General features: G+C 39.7%; 3 protein-coding genes across 3 annotated transcripts; 2 read left to right on the top strand and 1 right to left on the bottom strand.

Annotated features, from left to right (window-relative positions):
• Nucleotides 1–174: 174 nt before the first annotated feature.
• Nucleotides 175–4,653, top strand: DSM5745_08404 (uncharacterized protein; the record flags this gene model as incomplete). Its single annotated transcript, XM_026750420.1, has 8 exons — nucleotides 175–447; nucleotides 518–541; nucleotides 592–784; nucleotides 834–1,214; nucleotides 1,270–1,851; nucleotides 1,907–2,018; nucleotides 2,077–4,596; nucleotides 4,650–4,653. 8 exons carry the CDS (start codon nucleotides 175–177, stop codon nucleotides 4,651–4,653), a joined length of 4,089 nt encoding a protein of 1,362 aa, XP_026601424.1.
• Nucleotides 4,654–6,312: 1,659 nt separating this feature from the next.
• On the top strand, nucleotides 6,313–7,236 carry DSM5745_08403 (uncharacterized protein; the record flags this gene model as incomplete). Its single annotated transcript, XM_026750419.1, has 1 exon — nucleotides 6,313–7,236. The coding sequence occupies one exon, from the start codon at nucleotides 6,313–6,315 to the stop codon at nucleotides 7,234–7,236; it is 924 nt and encodes a 307-aa protein (XP_026601423.1).
• Nucleotides 7,237–7,637: 401 nt separating this feature from the next.
• DSM5745_08402 (uncharacterized protein) lies at nucleotides 7,638–8,200 on the bottom strand (the record flags this gene model as incomplete). Its single annotated transcript, XM_026750418.1, has 2 exons — nucleotides 7,638–7,883; nucleotides 7,958–8,200. The coding sequence occupies 2 exons, from the start codon at nucleotides 8,198–8,200 to the stop codon at nucleotides 7,638–7,640; spliced, it is 489 nt and encodes a 162-aa protein (XP_026601422.1).
• Nucleotides 8,201–18,142: the final 9,942 nt, after the last annotated feature.

Here is an 18,142-nt window from a genome sequence, read left to right as displayed (position 1 = left end):
TGAGGCTATGCGCAGGATAAGACACAAAACGAGGCCTTTCCCGCTTCTTCCACGATTCCTCCTTCGCGATGTGAGCATCGTCAGCACCATCAATCAACCAACTAAACAACCTCTTATATAACATCCTGGAACACCTAGACCGGCCGCCAGTCATTCATCAGATCCCTCACGAAAATGGCGTCAGGTGCAACGACTATCGATGAATCAGCCTTCCGCCAAGCGTTGGATAAATTCCGATTGAAGATAACTCCGGATGAAGCGCTGGACTTTCAGCTCACAACGGTTGATGATTTGAAGAGCGCCATCAAAGACCTCCAAGCCGAGCAGATGGCGGAACGAAAAATGAGGAACCTCAGGCGTGTCCAGAACTTTGTGCTGGCAATGGAGCAGTTTGAGCAGATTATTTCAGTATATTTGAACGCGTCAGAGTTTGTGGGTTTCGTCTGGGTGAGATCGTGACCCATTTTTGGCGCTCAGAAGCGTGATTTGACGCAACCGCTAAACATATATTTGATAGGGCCCTATGAAATTCATCTTATTGGTCAGGCCAGTGCGTGGAAGGATGCACGTCGAATTGCTAATTATCGATAGGTCGCCAGTTCGTATGCTGCCGCGCTTGATGCCGTACTCGGAATGTACGAAACAATAGGATTGAATCTTCCTCAACTTGAGCAGTACCAAAGCCTCTTTCAAGCTAATCCGCACATGCGAACAATCCTCCATCTGATCTATGCCGATATTCTCCGGTTCCACAGAAAGGCGCTCAAGTTTTTTAAGCAACGAGGTACGTATTGCTATCTACAGGAAGCGTCGATCAACTAACGTGTTGCTAGTATGGAAGCAGGTCTTTCAAGCCACTTGGAAGACATTGAGTGTGAGGTTCTCCCGCATAACCGACAGCTTCCTGCTGCACAAATCATTGCTGGAAAGTCAGGCAAACCTTATCCAGTTCGCGGAATATCGAAAATTTGTGTCTGAAGAGAAGGAGAATCATCGGCGACGCAAGGACGACGATGACCGGAGAAAGCAAGTTGCTGTGCGCGACTGGCTGCAGCCGGCCAACACTTCGGGCGATCAAGAGAAGCACTCTGAACAGCGTTTGCACCATCCTGAATCGGGTAAATGGATATTGAGCAATATCCACATCCGAGCATGGTCCGATCCGAATGTCACTTCAACTCCACTGCTTTGGCTGACTGGTATACCCGGAGCCGGTAGGACAACCTCTCTGCCCCGCTTGTTCAACGGTGATTCTAACGGGTCTCGTAGGGAAAACGATTCTCGCCTCGCTCCTAATTCAAAAGTTGCGAACGCGGACCCCTACGACATGCGTTATTTTCTTCTATTTCAAGCACGGTGATCCGGAAAGAAATTCCTTTCTCTCCATGGCGCGAAGCCTTTTGGGACAGCTCTTGAGATATAACAAAACCTTGCTATCACATCTCCACGAAAAGGCTACAGATAGCGAAACTAGCACGCTCAAGTCTGTTTCAGAAGCTCAGGATTTGCTAGCTCTCGCGCTCAGAAGCGTCAAGGGAGTGTACATAGTTCTGGATGGTATCGACGAATGCGTAGCGGAACAGAGCAGGAAGGTTATCTCATGGGCAAGACAAGAGACCGAGTTGATCAATAATGACTCGGGGGATGCACGCTGCTTCTTTATCAGTCAGGATGACCAAACCTGCAACAAGATACTGAGGGACATTCCGACCATCAAGATTTCTCAAGAAGACAACTTGAGCGATATTCGAGCGTACTGCGATGCTCTTAGTCAGTCATGGACCAAGAAGTTTGACATTCCAGCAACAAAGCAAAAGGAGATCGTGGAGGCTATTGTGCGTAACGCGTCCGGTGAGTGGGTTCTATGACGAGTATTCGCACGCAGGGTCGCTAACTGTTGTAATAGGAATGTTTCTCTTCGCAAAGCTAGTCATGCACAATGTTGGGAGCAGGATATCGAAAGAGGATTTTCTTAAAGAAACAAGCTCGAAGGTGCTCCCTCAAGGTTTGAACGAAGCGTACGGTATCTCCTTCTTACAACGGTCTCAGGCATAGCTAATCACTAGATCCCCTCAGTTATGGTCGGATAGTATCAGGCGTCTTGAAAGACCAAGACGAAAGCCGAGCCAAGTACGCAAGAAAAGTGCTTGGCTGGCTGGTGTGCGGAAAACGATCACTCAAGTGGCACGAGATCCAGGGCGCCATCTCTACCGACATTGACACCAGAACAATCGACTTCGAAAATCGGAAGCTCTCGGTGGACTCCAAGCAATTATTTGGCTCTCTGGTAGAGATCCAAGATGGAGGCGAGGTCGAGCTCGTTCACACCACCGCCAAGTTCTACCTTCTAGATAGTGGCCAAGTGGCTGAGAGCAAAGAAGCATATGGTATGTGTCGGCTGTGCTTGGTTTATCTTAGCCACCCTTGTGTCGACCACCAGCTAAGCGGCGAGTCACTGAACAAGTACGTCTTGCAAGGATACTACGGATTCCTCGATTATGCTGTTGCATATTGGGTGAGCCATTTGGAAAGTTGCCTTGCACACACCAAGGACTATGATGATCGCTCGTTTGAGTCTCTTGGCCGTGACTTGCAGCTGTTTCTCGATCGACATTTTCAAGAAGGGTGTCGATATCCAGTATCGACTAAGACTCAGATCAAGCTAAGACCTTTCAAGAAGGAAACATATTATGACAGGCTGGCCCTGGCATTCGAGTACTGGCAACAAGAGACTACAATCATTACCACAAAGTCAGACGGTCGCCCGGTCCTCGATTTACAGGCAGCAATCAACGCGATTCGCTCCGAGCTTGAATCATTGTGGTCTGACCAAAAACTTCCACGACAAATCTACGGCGGAAGTATATTCAAATGCAGTCGCCTGTATTGCAACTTTTTTTTCGAAGGGTTTGGTGGGCCAACCGAAAGGGACCTTCATATCAAAGAACATGAACGCTCATATACTTGTCAATTCCCCAACTGCCCCGCGTCCCAGATGGGTTATGTGAGCAGAAAGGATCTGGACCGGCATCTTTCAAACTCCCATCACATCCCTGAGCTGACCGCTGAGTTTCCCATATTCCAGGACCCTTCATCCATTGACATCATGCATGCCTGTAAAACTGGCAATTTGGCTATGGTCGAAAGGTGGGCGGCACAATTCAGACCCTCTGAACTAGCCGAGAAAGCTGGATTAATGGAAGAATCAATCAAATCCGCAATGGGTTTAGCTGTCGCAAACGAACACTTCTCTGTTGTCAAGTTACTCTTGGAGCAGACTTCAAGCCCTGCTGATTACTTGCCCAATGTCATTCGGTTAGCTTGTTCCCTCAATAGGAACTCAATCCTGAGATCAGTCCTCGACATGAATATCGAGACAAAGCCGGTAAAAGGCCTCGAGAAACGGCTGGGGCATTGTGTGCACAAACTTCTACGTCGATACGAGGATACACTGGCGCGAGACCTATTGAAGTATCTGGTCAGCAATGAAATCACTCCTCGGTTTAGCTGGCTGGAAACGGCAACCAAAGTCGGATGTTTAACGACTATAGGATATTTATTCGATACCTGCGGCAACTATTTTCCAGACAAGGGTAGTATCTGTATTAAAGACGCTGCAAAGTTTGGCAAATTAGAGGTTTGTCGCCTGTTGATTCACCACGAGTCCTCAAGGCTCAGCATCGGAGACATCAAGAGGGCCTTAGAAGCAGCTGCGGCGAATGGCGAAGAAAGAATCATGGATCTATTACTGCAGGACCTTCCAGAGCATGAACAAAATGGCACTTGGTTTCAAACTGCACAGCTGCGCAAGGCAGCAATTGAAGGGGCAGAGGAGACAGTGGCGAACCTCCTTAGCGATCAGGAACTTCAACTTAACATTGTTGACCGGGAAAAGCGCACACCCTTATATCTTGCAGTGGCAAACAGACACACTGGAATAGTTTCATTGCTAGTCTCATCCGGCCGCGATATAGGGATCAACGTCGAGTGCGACCAGACTTTCCGGGAACGCCGCTCAATTCATCTAAAAACCGCGTTATGTTATTCGGCTTTCCATGGTTATATCGACATAGCGAAAATTCTGCTCCAATGCGAGGGCATTGATATAACATTCCGGGGCACATCTAGGCTCCATTGTTTAAAGGCCATGAATGCGTTTGAGACTGCGCGGGAAGCTGGCCATCATGATATAGTCGATCTGTTCACTCAAATCGAGGAAATATCACAGCAAGTTGAGCAGGGCTATATAGAAGGGGCGATCACCGAACCTGAGGATTCTTCTGAGCCACCTGCAAAACCCGACTTGTCCGGTTTTGGACACTCTACGAACGCGTTGGAGGACTCTCATAATCCGGGAAAAGTCAATTTCGAATATCTGCCATCTACAACCAATATCGATGGCCGGAGCGGAGGTTGGGCCCAAGGAAATGGCCATAGTTATGCCGTCGACACAGATATCAAACCCTTTGGCAGCGAGGATGGTGGCTTTCCCAAGCCAACCCCAATTCCTGACCTGTTCGCATCCAGTCTCGATTTCAGCGCGTTGGAGCATCCAGACCCTCTGGAAAATTTCGATTTCGATACGTTCCTAGACACGTATGTAGACACGGCAGGATCTGGCTTTCAACCAGGCGAAACAAAGGCTGAAGATAGAAGGACCAGGCTAGAGCGTATGGATGGTTTACTTTAGGTATGTAAAGCCCCAACAGTTCTTCCAGGATCAGCCTTAAAACCTTTCTAACCAGCATTTCGCCAAGCTCTCCGCGTTTTGTGACCCGTATATATCATGAGCTTGTTGCTGTGCTTTCCTCAGCCCGTAAACAAGCGCAGTCAGTTGCTGCTGCTTGAGGTGCCCAGGCGCAGGAGTGGACAGTTGCAGCCAGAAGCATTGGATACGAGCTAGATAGTGAAATAGTGTTCAGAGACCTTGACATCCAGCATCACGCCATACCCTCTACAAAACATGTTGATCCTATAGCAGCAAATAATATATAGACTTCTCTCGGTGATAATGAATTTATATACGTTATTCTGACACTATGTTAGCAGCAATGTGAGGGCTACATACCCAACGCGAGACCAATTGTAAGGTAGGCGGGAAGCGTAGGATTTGCAAAATCACTGAACCTTCTCTGTGTTTACTTCATTGCGGTCCCCGTTGGTGTAGCGAAATGGCGAAAGTCTTTCCAAGCTCGAGCTCGTCGAGAAAGCAATGGGGCAAGCTGCCTGTAGCGGGCGACTCCCCATTCCTCAATGATCAAGGCCTCGGCCCTCCAGGGATGCTCGGTACGGTAAGCCGAGCCGCGGCATGCCGAATCATCCCGTGCAACGGTGCAACGTCGGCACGGGCATCGGAATCGGAACTGCCCTCCTCCTGCCTATACCACCATGAAGAGCGTAGTAGGTATCTGCAAACTTCCCTGTAAGCCAGGGGTCATGGCGTGTGGAAGTACTGCTGGCATGCTGCCCGCCGATGTACGAGGTACTTTCACGGTGATTGGACTCGGTCCGACCCTTTAGTTATTGTCCGAGGGGCGATGGTCAACCGATGGTATGGCTCCCGGATCTCAATTCTCCAGCAGCGCGGATCGTCTGTTTGCTGGGGATGTCTGCGCGCGTAGAGTCCCGCCTTCGGTCGAAGGCTTTTCATTAGACTGTCGTCGACATCGAGTCAGAAGCTGCAGATGTAACCCAGCGACAAGGTATATCAGGCGATTCCTCCACGTGATTGGGCTCATTAATTGGAGCGGTGATTGGTATTTCATGGCTGGGTCTGGGGCCAGAATTCTGGGTTTAAACGTCGCTTGATGAACTCACTTACATACTGAGGATACTCGCTTGGTCGTTACTTCCGATAGCTTGCTGGTTCCATCAGGCTCAAGGCTGGAAGAACCGGTTACAGACCTTACGATCTTGTCACAGGATCTGATTAATACAATTTAAGGCTTCTCATCGGGCTTCGGGGCTCGGATAAGTCGGGTGTTGTTTAGCTCGGGTTCTATCGGAATATATTTACATTAGTATTAAGCTACATCTAGCCCTAACTCAATTCACCCTATGTGCTCAGGAACCTTAGGCGCTGCAGCTATTGAAATTACTACACCCAATGCGCGTGCTGACCGGAGGTCGGAGTTTAGATGGTGGTCCACCCTGATGAGCCGAACAAAAGGCTTGATGAGTGGAGACAAGCCATCCATGGATGCTGGGTATTTAACTCTGCGGGCCCCAGTGGCAAGGAGACCTTCTGTTCACAACTCACTATCCCTTTCAGTCTTTAAAGCCTTGCTACCATACCTTGTAAGGTATCATACCATGCAGTCTTTCAAGCTTCCGCTGCCTAATGGCGCCACAGTCGCTGGAATCCACAATATTCCCCCGGTTGCTTCATCTCCCCACTACCGTCCGCTGATCGTCGGTCTTCACGGCGGCAGCTACGATTGTCATTACTTCGATGCGAATGAAGAGTACACCGCCGCTAAACAGAGCACCGCACTCGGCGTCCCCTTCGTCGCCATCGACCGTCCCTGCTACGGCGGAACGACCTCATTCCTCCCTGTCCCGGAGGACACCGACTTCACGAGTGAAACCGGCCGCTGGCTCCATGAGCATATCCTTCCAGCTCTGTGGACTGAGTTCGGCGTGTCGAATAGCTGCAACTGCATCGTCGTCTTAGCGCACAGCCTCGGCGTAATGGGCGCAACGTTCGCGGCTGCCTTGCACGCCCAGGATAAAACCCCCGCATATCCGTTAGGAGGCATCATCGCCTCTGGCCTAGGAGATCAGTTCCTTTCTGGTGGCGAGGAAGCCCCAATCCGCAAACCAGACGTGCCACCCTATCACACCCTGTTCCCGCTCGACGTCAAAGACCAAATGATGTTCCGTCCTGGGACCGTCGACCCAGAGATTCTAGCATGCAGCGAGAGTCTGAATGTCCCGAGTCCCCTTGCGGATGCGGAGTCTCTTAGCAGTGTCTGGGCTCCTAAATGGCGAGAATGGGCGTCGCATATAACAGCCCCAGTGAAGTTTGCTCTCATGGAGCAGGATTGCTTCTTCGTTGGGACGGAAGAGCATGTTAGGAGCTGTGTCGGGGCGTTTGTGAAGAGCTCCAGGGTCGATGGGAGTTTTGTTAGGGGAGCGCCGCATTGTTTGGAGCTGAGCTATTGGGCGCCGGGGTGGTATGCGAGTTGTTTTGGGTTTGCGTTGGAGTGCGCTGCTTCTTTTGCTGTGCGTACCTAGCGGAGATATTGGCCTATCCTGAGCCCTTGCACGAGGTCTTGAAATGACTTGTGGTTACTCAGACAGCACTACACACTATTCACTTGAATTAGCTGTAGGATCTATATCGGAACCCGTACGGAGTTAACTAATTTCTGACTGGCTAAGTGGGCCTATGAGATTCCAGAACCGTGGATGGTCAGGCCCATACCCCCGGGACGCTCCGCCGTATCTCCACTTGGCACTAACCCTAAGTCCTACGGCCATGCAGGGGAATAGATAATATTTGCTGTTGAGTATGTCCAGAAATCTTGAGGGTGAAAGCTTTCTAACTCTTCAAGGATCTGATCTAAGACCTTGCTAATATCGTTTTCATGTATGGTAGCCCCAAATTCCAAATCCCACTCGGGAAGAAATACCTATTACATGTCCACGAACGACAACCCAACCTGAGCTCCAACTGCTAACACCACCACAACAGCGCGCCCGATCTTGGTAATTAATGGCTGTTTGTCAAAGACCGTGAAGCGGACTGTATATTCACCAGGGCTCATCTGAGTGAGTACCTTGGAGAACACGGAAAGGCTGAGATCACTCATGGTGATCAGCTTGAGCGGTCGGAAGGCCGAACGAGACGTGCTCGAGGTACGCGCATGGTAAAGGTTTTCCTGCAGCATAGTGAGATTAGACACATAGATTTATGCGCGGGAGATTTCCCGGGCCACAGCAACTCGTGACTCACCTCCGGGGACGGAACTATTTCGGCTCTTACATCCAGCAACCCAAGAGCGGCAAGGGCTTTTTCCTTGTGGTTTAGGTCATGCTTGGCCGCCTTCCAGAGGCCCTGCACTACATCGCCCTTGGCATGGTTTGTAACATGGATGGTGGACTGTGTCACATTCCCGCCGCGATGCTCGAGTTGCACGGCCCAGGTATATTTCTTGGCCCTTGGGGATTGCAAGGCTGGGTTGGCATTTCCGGCCATGACTAATAACGGATGACAAGGCTGAATAATACCAAAGAAATAAAATCAGATAAAGCGGAGTAGGAGACGATTTCTCGTATCTTTTTCATTCACCGGGCTCACTACCAATATTTAAGCCATGTTTCAATGGGCCTGGCCATCCTCGTGAATCTGAACCCAGTGCGATGGGAAATGAGAAACACGGCCATTGTCAATTTACAGGTCTAGTCTATGCGTTGGCCTGGATCTCTTGATGCCCTTCAACTCACTGCCTCACCCAATCCCCACCCTATCTAGATGGTGGGTTGTTATTTGTGGAAAGGAGTGCTAAAAGGTCCTCACTAGTGAAGTAGCAAGAGATCCCTTATTTAAATGGTAAGAAAAGGCCAACCTAAGCATTGGGTTGCTGAAAGAATGGTCCTCAGCCATCATCCATGTGGAGCCAAAGGGTTATTGCGCCATCCCCCACAAATCATGTTCACAGTTCACCCATGTCGCACAGCATCGCTACATCAAATTACCTGCAGCCTCGCCAGTGGTCTATCCTTAACCAATGTGTCATATTCCCGTCTCAAAGCATTGTTCAGCTAGGCTGAAACATATTGGTCCTCTGGCCAACCGGTGTTTGCAAAGGTAAGGACAGAGTAAGATTGGTGTAACCTTGGAACCTTCGGGAGAAAACGGTCCTCGCACGTCCAACAGAGCATTTGGACGACACCAGTAGTTGCGAATTGAGGCCGAGGGGGCTAATATTTCCTGCCCAAAGAACAGCGAATGCGGACAGACAGAGACCATCTTCGTTTGACCTTAAGTGCAGGGTTTGTATAGTCGGGATCGCCTTCTTAACATACCCAGCTATAGTAGGTAGAAGGAGTGGCCCTCAACTCAGCCGCACCAGGCACACCAGCCTAGCCTGTCACACGAGGAAACTGAATTGTCGTCGAGGCAGCCAGTCCTTCAGACTCTCTTTAGCATTGGTTGGGTGCCAAATTAGTACTGCCTAAGGGCAAACAATGCCCAACTCTCCTTCCAGGAAATGTAAGTCAAAGAGACACCTTTACAACTCTTAGCAATCTAGGGGTACCTTTAAATAAGGGCTCTAGATACTTTAAAACTATTATAAATATATATTTTTACTATTTTAATTTTATTTTTAACTTTTTTTTTCTTTTTTTATTACTCCCCGCGGTGTAATAACTAAAATTAAGGTATATATTTTTAACTAACTTATAAGTATTAACTTAGCTAACTTCACATGGTTATAAAACCCTTTATTTTTTTTAACCTTTATATTATAAAAAGGTAAAAAAAAAAGGGCCCTAGCAAGCCTATTTTTTTTTTTTATTATTAAAAATAATAATATATTAACTTTTTAGCCTAGCCTAGCTATAAAGGCTTTTTATAATTAGCTTAATAAATAAAAGCGCTAGGTATAAATTAAATATAAAGTTTTTATAAGCTTTATAATTATTATTAATAACTTTATAGCTAGGTAAAAAACTTAAAATTAAAAAGCCTTTACCTATAATATTTATAATAAGTTTATATACTTTATTTCCCTAAAGGGCTATATTAATACTAATAATATTAATTATATCCCCTTATATATATATAGTTAACTTATTATTATAATAACTTTTAGCAAGATTATTACCTAGGGGGAAATAAGTTTAACCCCTAAAAACTTAAGAGCTTAACCCACCCCTTTTAAAATAAGTTTTTTTACCTTAACTAACGCCACCTTGGGCAAGGCGCCCTTAATTATTAAGTTAAGTATTTTAGTAGCCTAATTAACACGCAGTAGCTTTACTATAACCTTAATTATATATAATAATTATAAAATACTAATTACCTTTTTTAATAATAAGCTAATAATATACTTAAAGGTATATATTATTTAGCAAGCCCTTATTAAATATATACTAGGACTAATTATAACCATAGCTATTTTTAAAATTAATATTACTTATATAAGCTAGGTTATTATTTTTAATAACCTTTTTACTAAAAACCTTTTAATAAATAATAAAATAATTAGTATAATATACCATACCCTAGGCGCCATTAATATATATATTTTTTAAAAATAATATAATTATATAGTATAAGGGGTGCCTAGTACTATTAAAGTATATAATAATAATAAAATAAATATTATTAAGCTAATTTAAAATAAAATTATTACCTAAATAAAACTAAAGCTAGTTAAGCTTGCTTTTTTAAGGCATGGGCCTAATTTTAGCACTAGGTAAATTACCTAGGTAGTATTTTTTTTAAAATAGCCTAAGGCCTTTACTTTATTTAATTAAAGTAAGTACTACTAGCTTATTAAAAAATATTAACTAGTTTCTTAGTATAACCCTAGTTACTAAAAATATTACTACCTAGTATAATATAACCATGTAATATACTATATATAATATAGTATAATAATTATAAACTACCTAGGTTTTATTAGCCCTAATTATAAAAACCCTGCATGCTATATAAATTACTTAAGTTTATAATTAATAAGGTATAATAACTACCTAATAGCCCCCAGGCGTAAAAATAAAACTTTAGTTTATTTATTTAAAAAAAAACTTAATAACATACGCTATTATAACACTTACTAGTACTAAAATATATATGCTTAAGTTAATATTAATACCTAGCTTTAGGCTAAAACTAAATAATTACTACCTTAAAAAAATCCTTAAAAGCATGCTATAAAAAAACTTAAGGTAAATAAATAAGGCTTTATAATAATTATTAATTATTATACCCCATGGTTTAATACTTTTATTAAAAATTAAAATTTTAGGTAATTTTTTATTAAATTAATTTAACCTGTCCTAGCTAACACGGGCACGCCTTTTTTACTTTAAATAATAAAGGTTAATATAAAATCCCTTTTTAAGCTTTAATAATAAAGTATTAAAAAAGAAATTATAATAATTACTATTATAATAATACCTAGTAATAGCAAGATTTTATTATTTATTAAGTAAATATAAATAAATTTATACTTAGCTATATTATAATTTTATAACTAGCCTATAAATAAGGCTATAATATTACTTATATTTAGGAGCCCTAGACCGCCGCAAGCATAAAAACCTAAAATTATTTAATATATAAGTATTATATATTAGTAAACACCTAAAATAACCACAAGAACTAGCTAAAAAAGCGCCCTAAAATACTTACTTATATTTATAAAGGGGAAGCACTACACGCTAAGTAATATTACCTAGTATAAAGCTAAAATATATTATAGCTTATAATAAATAGTATTAAAGTTTTAAATATATATTAGGAACTAACTATTTATAAAATAATTAACTACCTAGTTATATTAATTCCTACCTTAAACTATATAATAGGCAGGGATCTTAATATTATATATAATATTTTTAAGCCTAAAATAAATAACCTGCACCACGGCGGCAAGATTATTAAATAAGCTAGTAATAATAATATTAGTTATATTAATAAACTAGGTATAGCCACGCATAAAGCTAGCTATATTTTTAACTTAACTTTTTTAAATATTTTATTTACCCGCATGCTAGTAATATTTAAACTATATTATAATTTTAATTATTAAACCCTGGTTATTATAATACCAGGGCGTGAAAAAAAGGCGTTAAAATAATATTATTATAATATATTAAATTATAAGCTAAAGCACTTGGCTAAACTTATAAAAAATAAAATAATATTTTTTTTTTAGCCTAGGGAACTTAGGAACGCGAAGGCACTAAATTAATATACTAAATTTTTTAATAATATTATTATAAAAGTTATATAAATAATTAATAAATACCTTAACCTAGGGAGCCATAACGCCCCCTAGTAATTAATTAAATATATAAAAAATTACTAAGCCTGGGTAATAAACCCTACCTTAAAATAAAAAAAATAGTTTCTAGCTATAGTTTGTAAAACCAAGCACGTGTACTAAATTAAAATAATTAATAGTATTAAAAATAACTAAAAGTTATATTAAATAATAATATAGTATAAGCTAAAACCCAGGCTTAAGACTCCCTTATTATTAATAAATAATAAAATAATTAAAAACACACGGGAAAAGGCTAATATCCTATAAAAAATAATACTAAAGTATTTTAGTATAAATAATAATTTAAATTTTAATCCCCTAGTACTAAAGCACTAGTAGGATAATAAGTATTTTTACTAGCTAAAAAAAAACTTATTAAAAAAGGTTAAAAAAAATATTATTAATATAAGTAGTACCTTTCCCGGGGTGGACTAGGTAATAATTTATATTTTAAAGGCTTATTAAAAATATATTAAGCAGGTTATATATAAGCTATATAATTAATACTTATAGCTAAAATATTTTTTTTTATTATAAAAGCTTATAAAAGTAGTAATATTTTTAAAAAATAATAAAAAAAATAAGTTTTTATTATAATTTTAGCGCCCTATAGCACTACTTTTAATATTAAAAAAAAAACTTAAATAAATTATAGCACGCTGTATTGCTTTTATTATACTAGTATAAAAGGTACTAAGCTTATAATAATATAATATTTTATTTAAGCGCTTGGCTATAAACTTAATAGCCTTTTTTACTTATAATATAAAAATAATGCTTTTATAAAACCAAAAAGTTATTATAATTATTATAAATATTTTAGGTACTTTTAATATTATTTTACTATAATACCTGCTTTAATAAATAATAAAGTAAGACTGGCCTTGCGCGCTCCTAGCCTTAATTATAAGTTTTTTTAATAAATAAAGTATAAAAATACGCCTAAAATTTACTATAATAATAATATACCTAGTATATTATAACATGTTATAAGGCTTGCCTTTTTTTTAGTATTATTTTTATTATATATAGCTAAATTATTATTAGTAAACCTAATCCTGCGCTTTAATTATATAAATAATTTTTACCTTAGCCACGCGAGTAATTTTTTTTATATAAATTATAAGCTTTTAGTAAAAAATATTTATAATATACTAGCTTAAAAAAATTAAAATAAGGTAGCCTTTATACCTAAAAAATTAAAAATACTATATATTACCTAAAAGTAGTATAATAAGTTACCCTTGCTAGTGGTTAATAATTAACTAATAATTACCCTAGTTATTATAGCACCGGGCTAAAAATAGCCTATATTATATTAATTAAATATTTTTTTTAATAAATAACTTTTTTAATATTAATATATTATTAAGTAAATAACTAAAGCCCGTGTAATAATCTAATATATTTATAACTTAATATATATAGTATATAACCCGCCCGCAAACTTTTTTTATAAAATAGTTATTATTTATATTATTTTTAGCTTATTATATAATATTAAAGCATGGTATAATAATAAGACTAAGCTTAAAAAACACGCGCGAGATTTAAAGGTTAGTACCTAACTAGGCTAATATATTAAAGTAATTAAAAAAACCCTGGCTTTAGCTGCCCGTGGTATACTTTTAATTTTTTAAATAATACTTATAATAACTTTTTTTAAAAATACTAGACTTCCCTTCGCGGTAGTAATATTAAAAAAAGCTTAATTATAATTTACTTTAAGGCTTTAGCTAGTAAATAGCTAAAATTTACTAGTAACATAGGTAATACTACTAAAAATTTTATAAAAATAAGGCACTAGCTTATGCTAAAAACTTAAAATTAAAATATAAATTATTAGGGTACTTTTTTTAAACACCCTAAGGCTAGTCCTAGCTTATTTTTATTACTTTTAAAAATACTTAAAAAATCTTATTAAGGGCAAGACTAAAAGGCTAGCTATAAAAAAGTTTAAATAATAATAGTAAGTATTACTAATAATAAAAATAGTAATTTTTAGTAATAATTTTAAATAAATATATTAGGGCATGCACTGCGTGGGCTATAGTTATATAATATATTATAAATAATATTTTTAAGTATAGGAACTATTAGCTATTAATACCTAATTTTATATTTATAATACTAAGGCTATTAGTATACTTTAAAAATTAAAAATAATAATTAAAAAATTTTTTAGGGCTTTTATTTACTAGCTTTATATAAATAATATTTTAGTAATTTAGTACGCGCGCGGGTAGCCTTTATTATTTTTTAATTAAGCTTTTTAAATATTATATTAACTTATAAACTAATATATAATTTACCTGCGGTGGTTTTTTAGCTATATAAATATTAATAATAATAAGCTAGTTAATAAACTAGCTAATAAGGCGGCCTTTATAAAAGTACTACCTTTAAATATTAACTTTTTTAAGGCGTAGCCTACCGCAAGCAAAATATATAACCTATATAAATAAATATATTAAATTACTTAAGCTAAGTAATAAAAAAGCACCTTTATAAAGCTATTAACCTAGTATAAATAATAGCTTATAAAGCTAGAGCCTTATTAGGTTAAATTATAACCTAAACTTATATTAAAGTATTTAATTTTATATTATTAGCTAGTACTAAGGTTATTATATAATAACTTTAAGTAATATTATAAATACTTTTAATATAAAAATATAAAAATTACTTACTTTTACAGGAGAAGCAAAAGCCCTAAATACCTAGTTTTTTATTATTATTTTTAATAATATTTTTAATAATAGCCCCAGCGCCCTATAATACTATTAATAATTAAGGCTAAGGCCTTAAAGTACCTTTATAAATTAAAGCCTAAAAACTTTATATTTTTACTAAAAATTATAAACTTTTATAAGTTTATTTATTTTTACTAGGGCTCCCCGCGCCCTAGCCTTATAAAAATTATTTAACTTAATATTAAATAGTTTTATTTTTTTTAGTTTTATTATATTTTTTTTTTATTTTATATTTTTTTTTAATATAACTAGCTTTAGCTTATATATATTTTTTATAAATAAGGCTGGCCCTTATATTTTATAGTATTTAAATTACTAAGCGCGTGATAAATAACACCTGCTAGTAGCTATATATTAAAATAATAAGTAAAAAATAAGTACCTAGCCTATAAGCTTTTAGTAAAAGTTACTTTTTAAAATAAAAAACCTTTTATATATAAATTATTTAAATAGGCCACTTGCCCTGCAGCGGCACGCCCCCATACCCTAAAGGAGGTTTAAAATATTAGGTGTACGCCTAGCGATCCCCGGGGCGTTAAATACCACTACTACTACTACTAAGTCAAAGAGACGGCCCCGGGGCTGATGTGTCCTGCAGCTGCCGGAGCTGGCGCTGAAACAACCGGTCCTGCACCGCTGGCTTGCGCTTAGGTCCTTGCATGGGGACTTTAAGTGGTACCACGAGCGCTTTTAATATAAAAATGCCAGGCTTACTTGCTCCTGCGGGATAAGTAAAAGCCCTAAATATCTAGTTTTTTATTATTACTTTAAATAGCACTTTTTATAATAGCCCTAGCATCCCATAATATTATTAATAACTAAGGCTAAGGCCTTAAAATACCTCCGCGGGCTAGAGCCTAAGGGCTTTATATTATTATTTAAAATTATAAACTTTTATAAGTTTATTTATCCCTGCTAGGGCACCCCGCGCCCTAGCACTATTAAAATTACCTAATTTAATATTAAATAGTTTTTTTTTTTATTTTACTACACTTCTTTTTTTTTTTTWTTTTAAACACCTTTTTTTAATATAACTAGCTCCGGCCAACGCGTTTTTTTTATAATAAGGCAGGCCCTTAAAACCCTTTATAACTAAAACCCTAAACACGTAATAAATAATACTTATTAATAGCTATATATAAAAATAATATATAAAAAACAGGCACTAGCCCATAAGCTTTAATAAAAGTTGCCCTTTAAAATAAAAAACCTTTTTATATATAAACTATTTAAATAGGCCACTTGCCTTGCGGCGGCACGCCCCTATACCCTAAGGAAGGTCCGGGATAATAGGCGTACGCCTGATGATCCCCGGGGCGTTAAATATCACTACTACTACTACTATGTGTCCTGCAGCACTGGAGCAGGCACCGATCTTCCTGTTTATTTCTAGCTTCACGCGCTTTCCTTGTTATTCAGACCCCATACAAATTCCTCATTACCAGGGTTACAATCGCCTATCTGGTGGTCATATTGTTGCATCACCGGCATCTAACTCCCCTATCCTACCTTTCCTGGGCTCAGTGCAAGATATCAATCTTACCATCAGTGGGTTCACGTTAGATAACCATTAGACACTCAACGCAGCTTGGAACGTGGATTCGCTAGAGGCTTTCCGAGGCCCCGTGTGGTACAGACGGGATGACAACTTCATTGATCAATATAGGCCCCATTCGCAACCCTTGGAACGGACATTTGAGTTTGATTGTGTACCCAGTTTAGGCTTGTCTACATTCCCCTGGCCAACTCATGATCTGCCTATGCGCTCTGGTTCACATAGGACAGGCTATGACAATGGAAATTTGGGTCTTAATCTCTCTGGTCCGGAAGATGGAGCACTATCTTTCATTGATCCTGGCACGAATCCTCCATCTTTATTCTCGGCGACCTCCTTGAACACCAACCTAACGAGTGCGTTATCGCTGTCAACTCATGATACTCACACGCCCTCCGAGGTGCCTCTATCGCCACTGGTTTCTCCAGATCGTCCATTGGCGCAATCGTACCACCATCTCGGCATTCTACCCTCCGCTTCCGCCAGCCAAACCCTGCGTTTGACTCGTTATAATTGCAAATACTGCCCAGAGAGCTTTGAAGACCAAACTACGTTAACACTCCACCAAGTTGGGGAACATAGCTATATACGTGAGAGGGGACGTCTAGACAAAGCCTCCTGCACACACCGCGGGGAGAGGCGGCACTATGGCACGACAACACATCAGCATGGCGAATCGTTTCGATGCGGTGGCTGTGGTCGGCACTGTAAGCGACGCGACAACCATATTCGCCACCTGAAGACCTGCAGCAAAGGATACGGTCAATACTATATCTGCGGTCGTGATTCACATCAGACTTTGGACAAGGCCGAGCACTGGGACCACGTTACGACATGCAAGATGACTGTTGGAAGGAAAAAGAAGTATCCATCGACCAAGCCGACTCATGGGGAATCAATGGGTTCTAGCCTAGGGGTGCCCTTACCCACGGAGGCTGTTGGCTGTTCGCCTTGAAGCACAAATTAGAGTTCTAGAATAAGGGCAGCTACACTCTCTAGGTATACTTGTGGAACTCGTTGGGTACTCTGGCTGGTGTAGATGACTCTTGCCTCTAGATGATCTTTCTTTCCTTTGTTCTGCACCTTGAAAGGTTTTTAGAGCTCGTGAAGATGGATCTTATAGCTGGAGACGGGATGTCCTGGGCTACTGTTGTTTAAGATGTCCTCCGTTGATTGAGAGAATGGTACATGAGTAGATAGCCCATTGTAATTGGGACGTAGCTGCGATCTCGAAAGAACATATTTTACACTTTCACCCTGAGGACTTGCAACTATACCTTCGTTAAACTTATCCCCGAGGGCCCTACTCTTCCCCCCGAACCTATAGTAACCAGGAAGGCTTAGCAACGCTAAGGACCCTAACTGATTTGAGGATAAGACCCGATTGGCCGGGGATGGATGGTTGAGTCCTAACCCTAAGCCCTATAATTGAGCAACTGGCCAGACATCACATTTGTTATACTGAATAAAACGAAGCTATCATGGATCTTTGAACTCAAAAGAAGGAATCCCCGAGTTAACTTGCTCTATATATAGTTGTTCCTCCCGCCTTTGCCGAAATCTATGAAACCGCAATAAAAGACGGTCCAACCGGAGCACAAACGGCCAGTACCACCATAAGCCCCCCGCGTCCAATCTTAGTGACCAAGGGTCTTGTATCAAAGACTGTTATCCGGATTACGTACATTCCGGGAGTCGGAATACGGCCTAGGTCCACGAAAGTGGGAAGCTAAGGGTCCTCTGACAAATTAGGGTGGAGATTCACGGGCTTCATAAGAGCCATATCCAGGTCAAGAAATTGTGCCACATTTGTACATACATCAAGTTTA

Source organism: Aspergillus mulundensis, assembly GCF_003369625.1.
Source record: "Aspergillus mulundensis strain DSM 5745 chromosome Unknown scaffold_9, whole genome shotgun sequence".
NCBI lineage: Eukaryota > Fungi > Ascomycota > Eurotiomycetes > Eurotiales > Aspergillaceae > Aspergillus > Aspergillus mulundensis.
The sequence above is the reverse complement of the archived record's forward strand: the minus strand, read 5'-3'. Positions and strand labels throughout refer to the sequence as shown.